General features: G+C 43.9%; 1 protein-coding gene across 1 annotated transcript in view; it reads right to left on the reverse strand.

The window, feature by feature from the left end:
- The window catches only part of MED14 (mediator complex subunit 14), an 81,236-nt gene that overhangs the window by 4,162 nt on the left and 71,074 nt on the right, over nt 1-6,000 (reverse strand). Inside the window, exons 27-30 of the mRNA XM_004714569.3 lie at nt 4,542-4,721; nt 4,338-4,445; nt 1,066-1,191; nt 506-698 (exon numbers count right to left, since the gene is read on the reverse strand). Of these exons, the coding sequence (XP_004714626.1) occupies nt 506-698; nt 1,066-1,191; nt 4,338-4,445; nt 4,542-4,721 (607 nt within the window). The remainder of the gene's footprint in view (nt 1-505; nt 699-1,065; nt 1,192-4,337; nt 4,446-4,541; nt 4,722-6,000) is intronic.

Genomic DNA, 6,000 nt, shown 5'->3' on the forward strand with positions numbered 1-6,000 from the left:
TGCCATTTGTACCAGCTTTTATTCTTCACAAAACAGTTAGAAGATACAGAACTTTTTATGCGAGTATTCTCTTCATGACTGAACCATGAAAATATGAGAAATTAACATGCATTTCAACTTCGTGATGTACAGAGTGGCAGGTTATCGATAGGAGGGTGGGAAGTCACAGTCATGGAAAAGTTTTATCATCCTAATCTAGGGCTTCATGGCAACGGGCGCTAGAAATACAAGCTTCTGGCATTAGCAACTGGGTCAGTCCCGAGAGTAGATCACTAACAAAAAGCAAAATCCAGGCAGCAGAGAAATGGACAAAACTGAAGAGCGAGCGAGAAAGGAAGAGAGCGACAGGCAGACATTTAAGAGGGGTCACAGCAACCAGAGTTCTAGTCCTAAGAGTGCGGAGGAAGGAGGGAGAAAGGGGGTGGAGCGGGGGTGGGGGGGGTGTATCTCTCAAAAGAACTTTGATAACATATATGCAATAGAATAGCGTCTACCGGTCATGTACCTTGTCGAGGTGGATTCATCTCTGCAAATCTCTTTAGAATGCTGCTGACCATCATGGGAGCAGCAACAGAAGAGTTCTGCTGTCTGGGGATGTCTGCCTGCTGGGTGGTACCAGAAGCCATGTCATAAATGATGGGAACTATAATGCTAACAGGCTCTTGGGGAGGCCCCGATGTTTTCTGGGTCAGCTGAAGCTGTGGGCATACAGTACAGACGAAAGAGAACAACACAGTTAGGAAAAGAAAACATCTGCGAAACATCTTAAAACCCACTCTCCTTTACCGTCCCTTCAGGTTAAGATACAAGAGGCAAAAGAAAAGGAAACGAGTAAGGAGAGTGGGAGGCTACCACGTTACTACTATGGTTCAAATGCAATGGTGTTACACACAATTAGCTAGTTTAAGACATTTCCTGTCACCAAAGGAGCCAGGATTAACTGAAATTGAAACTAACACTGAAAGGAAGCCAGGCCTGCCTTTGGCAGGGGGCGAGAATGGATGCAGTTATTCAAAAGTTGCTCTACCAGCCTCGCAAGACTTGCACACCCTGGGTGGTACTTACAAAAAACAGCATTTTGGACTTCAGCACCACAGCAGGAGTCCCCGGAGGAGCTATGGGAGGGGCGCTGGGTGGGATCGTCAGGCAAAATTGAACGTTCCACTTGAGCTGCGTTGCTTGATCAGGGAACTGTTTTAAGAGAGAGAAACATCATAAAAAAGTCCAAGCAACTTTTAAAATTATGGTGTCAGATTCTGAGAGGTTAGAATCTCATTCCATACCTAATTAACACAACACAAAATAGTTCACTGAGACTCCCCACCCCCACCCCAGACCCACAAGCACTGTATACACGAAGTGAAAGGTCAACTCTGGATTAAGCTAACATGTTCCCCAGGCCAATGGATTTTGCTTCCAGTGTTACCAACTGCCTCTCAATTTTCGCAGATGCCACAGGCGCTCAGGGCTTCATCACTTCTCCTGGTAGCCTCTAATGGCTCCCTTACCCATCCAGCTTTATACCACCGCCAGACACTTATCTTAGACCCTAGCTCTGTTAGCTCACAATGTTCAGTGACGTTCTGTGACATGTGCTGCCCCCTCCCCCACTGAAGGACCAACCCCTCTACCTGCCATTCAAGGCCTTTTTTAACTGGTGTCAATTTAATTTAGGCTTCCAGTCCCTCTTCCAACTTCCTCCCCAAACAAACGAGCCACTGTGTTCATGACTTAAACTAACGAGCCTTGTAGAACCACAAAAAATATTAATTCCTTCGCAAACTGGAATCTGTTTCTCTGGATAATCTGTTTCTCTATCAGAGCAGAAGCCACGTGCTGTGACCCCTGAGTTTTAGTGGACCACATGGGAGCTCTGTATAAACAACTCTGGCAGTGAGACCTGGCCACATCCTGACCAAAGAGAGGTAAGTGGAAGTATGGCATGGAACTTCCCGTACAGGAGAAGGACTGTGTCTTCCTTCATTCCTTCCTAGTCTCTAGACTGCTGACCGGAGTTGCTTCAATTCAGCTGGCTGAATTTGAGATGACAAGTAATTACATGGTAGGGGAACAAGCTAGAGAGAGCTTAGATCCTTTAATACTGTGGCTCAACAGAAGGGCCCTGGATCCTCTACCCTGGGGCTTTGACATTGAGAGAGAAATAAATTCTTTTTCTTTTTTTTTCTTTGAGGCCCCGGCCCCTGAGAACTAAATTCTTAGCTTGGTTAAGTCATGGGTATTCAGGGGGTGCTGTCACTTAAAAGGAACCCTAATGCTAACAAGACCAGCGAAACAGTACACATTTAGGCAGGAAAAAATAAATAAAAGTTTATACACAGTTAATAGAAAAACATTTTTTTTTCAACTAGGGAGAGGACACTTCCTTGCTGTGATGGTATCAACCCCACACCTAGAGAACATAGCATATGAGGAAATAATCAAGAAAACTCAAGGTTGCTAGAGATAAACTTAATTATATTTCTAGGTACACGTATCAAAGAATCAAAAAATAGGCAATTCAGAAAACATCATTTACAATACCACCCCCACCCCATCCCCAAATCAAGAATCCAGAAATAAAGCTGAAAAAAGATGCACAAGACCTTATGACACAAGAGAATTTATGAACAAGCTCCAGTAACTAAGTCTGATTGAGCAGAACGATGACATAGGACAAGGCAGTCTCCGTGGGGCAGGGTAACCCTGTAAATATGGAGACTGGAGAGAAATGATGCAGCACTACAAGTTTGAGAGGGTGGCCACATAAACTGTGCCACAATTGGTTATCCACATGAGAGAGGAAAAGAACCACTTAATATGAAATGGTTAAATGTGCACAGATTTAAAGGGGGCGGGGTTGCAGGGTTGCCAATACTAACTATTGCTAAAGATTGGGATGCAGGTAGAAGTGGTATACTCTCTCACTGCCAGCGAGTCAATTCTGACTCATAGCGACCCTGTAGGGCACAGAACTGCTTCAATGGGTTTCCAAGGCTTTACAGGAGCAGAAGAAAGTCCTGCAGTTCTCCCCAGGAGAGGCTGGTGGGTTCAAGCTGCCGACTTAGTGGCTATCAGCCCAGGCCGTAATCCACCACACCACCAGGCTCAAATTGGTACAAGAGCTTGGTAAACAGATCAATGTTAGCTACTGTATATACCCGAGTATAAGCCAACCCGAATACCAGCTGAAGCACCTAATTTTACCATAAAAACTGTATTAAAAATGTGCTGGAAAACTCGACTTATACACGAGTATATACAGTAATCAAATCACATGTACTTTAACTGTAGCCTCCCTCCTCCTTTCTTTAAGATGGGGCTGAAGTTAGTATTTATTCACAGGGTTGAGAATTCAATATTACATGTGAGGATGTTAATATAGAAGATGATAATGGCTATGATATGGTACTCGTCATCGAGTTGGTTTTGAATGCTAGCAAAAGGGGTTAGAACTGCCCTTGTGGGTTTCTGACACTAACTCTTTACGGAGTAAAAAGCCTTGTCTTCTCCCAAGGAAGGCTGGTGGTTTCAAACTGCTAACCTGGTGTCATAGCCTACTATACTACCAGGGCTCCGAAGGAATGCTACAGTACTGTGAAAATGAGTGAACTACAGATACTTGGATCAAGAAAAATGAGTTTTCAACACATGAGAGTGACTTTAAAAAAAAGAACAATTCCTAAAAAGAGTTTGGTGTGTTATTACTGATCTAAAACCCCAAATTTGAAAAATGTAAGCAATATATTGCTTAGACAGTGTCCATAAGTGTTAAAATGATAAAGAAAATCAGGGGAATAATAGACACACAATTCCCCTTTGGGGTGGAAATGATAATGCTTTAATTCGATGGTGGAAAGATAAGCATGTTTTATTATTCTTTACTAACACAAATGTTATCTATTTTTTATAAACATGCAATAGTTCATAATAAAAAATTGAAAATGTACAGAAGATGTGCAGAATGTTAGTTCATTACACACTAAAACCAGCTCTATAGAGGTACAAGCATTTGCTGTTTAGCATATTTTGTTTCTGAAAGATAGACAAGACACAGTAATTGACTGCGTGGTGTGGAGTGGGGGCTAGATGGCTGTCCAGGGGCCAGAGAAGGCTGGGAACACTTTTACAGTATCACCTTGTTTTCTAAACTCAAGAGATGCAACAGAATAATGTTACCTATTCAAAGACAAATAGAGGTGAAGGAAAAAAACAAAAGAATTTAAGAAAAACAACGAAAGTGTAAGTGGATGAAAACCAATGACGACTCACTGTACCCACCAACTCCACCCTGTTCAAACCAGTCTTTCTATGAACGTGTAGCTGTCTTGGTCACTTACCAGCTCTAACTTCATAATGTGCACACAGTCTCTGAGGATGTGTGTAGGCGCTCCTAACAGCTTGGTGAAGGCTATTAACGTATTGGCTTTAAATGGTGGTCCTGCAACCTACACAGAGAGAAAAAATACATCATCACTCTTCATTCTACTTAGGCTCTTCTGACACCTTAATGACATTAAACTTACGCAGCATTAGTTGCGTACCCTGGTTTCAAAGAATTTCTCCAAAACTTGAAGCTCATCCGGTTTCCACTGTCCTGCATTTTCAGGCGTCACTTTCAGCTGAAGCGTCTGGTTGGTTTTGGGGCTAAGGGCTACTCTGCATTTCAGTGCATCAGTCTTAAACATGATCACACCTGGCTCATTGGAATTTATCAGCTGTAGCTGGAAAACAGGAGGAACACGAAATGAACACATGACAGAGAAGAAATGAAAATGTTACTGAGGAAACGGGCTCAAAAGGAAAACAATAAAGCTGACGCCGCCTCAAAGCAGACAGACCACTTGGTACCTAGCATTAACCACTGCTCACATTCCCTCTTGAAAATGAGGCAATCCTGGGCCCACTAAGCTCCGAGGACGATAGCCCAGCTCGGATGGCCCAATGGACAGAGAGGACCATATAGCGGCCCCCACGGCGAGATGCGACATCCTGCACTGACCCATGGCCCTACACGGGACAGCAGCGGAGACACAGTGTGGGATGTGCGACTGAGCTGACCCCACCACACTGAGGCAAAACACTGGGGGCGTGCAATGGAGCGGTGGGAGAAACAGAGCAAGGAGGTCCTGAGGGAGTATAAAGGATGGACTTTGGGGCCAGGGCGTGGTGCCCTATCACACTCGTCCGGAAAACACTCCTAAAGGTCAACAAACAGACCTTGAACTACTAACAGGCTTTTTTTTTCTTCTTCTTTTTTTCTGCCTATTTGTTTTCCTTTTTTCTTTTTTTAAATTTTGTATGTCAGTGGCTTTTTGTTTGTTAGCTTGTCGGTATTGCTGCCGTCATCGCCATGTCCTTATGTGCCACTTTGGTGCTGTCAAAGCCATCTGCAATTTTATGCACATATTAATATATCTGTAGGTCCACCCAGATAAGAGAGGCTGGACAAACAATGTGAGAGGAAAATAATGGGACCAACGGTCCTGGAGGGACATGAGAAGTGTGGGAGATAGGGGAAGGGAGGAGGTGTTGGCCAACCCAGGGACAAGGGAACAACGAGTGGTTCAAAATCAGTGGCAGGGAGGGGATGGGAGGACTGGTAGGGAGTGACTAAGGGCAAAGTAACTGAGAGGAATTACTGAAACCAGAATGAAGGCTGAACATGGTAGTGGGACAGGAGGAAAGCATAAGGAAGTAGAGGAAAGGTGTAGGAGGCAAAGGGCATACATAAAAGCCTAAATACAGACATGTACATATGTAAATATATGTATGATTATGGGGGAAATAGACCTATGTGCATATATTTATAGGTTTACTAGTAGGGTAGCAGGTGGACATTGGGCCTCCTCGGGTGCATTCCCTTAATACAAGAGCACCTTGCTCAGCTAAACAGTCATTTCATGATACCCACCCTTCCCTACATGATCGCTTAAGACAGACGTGTGCATAAGCAAATGTGGTGAAGAAAGCTGATGGTGCCCGGCTATCAAAAGATATAGC

Source organism: Echinops telfairi, unplaced genomic scaffold (genome assembly GCF_000313985.2).
Source record: "Echinops telfairi isolate 266 unplaced genomic scaffold, ASM31398v2 ScPeMD7_26;HRSCAF=91, whole genome shotgun sequence".
NCBI classification, from domain to species: Eukaryota; Metazoa; Chordata; class Mammalia; order Afrosoricida; family Tenrecidae; genus Echinops; species Echinops telfairi.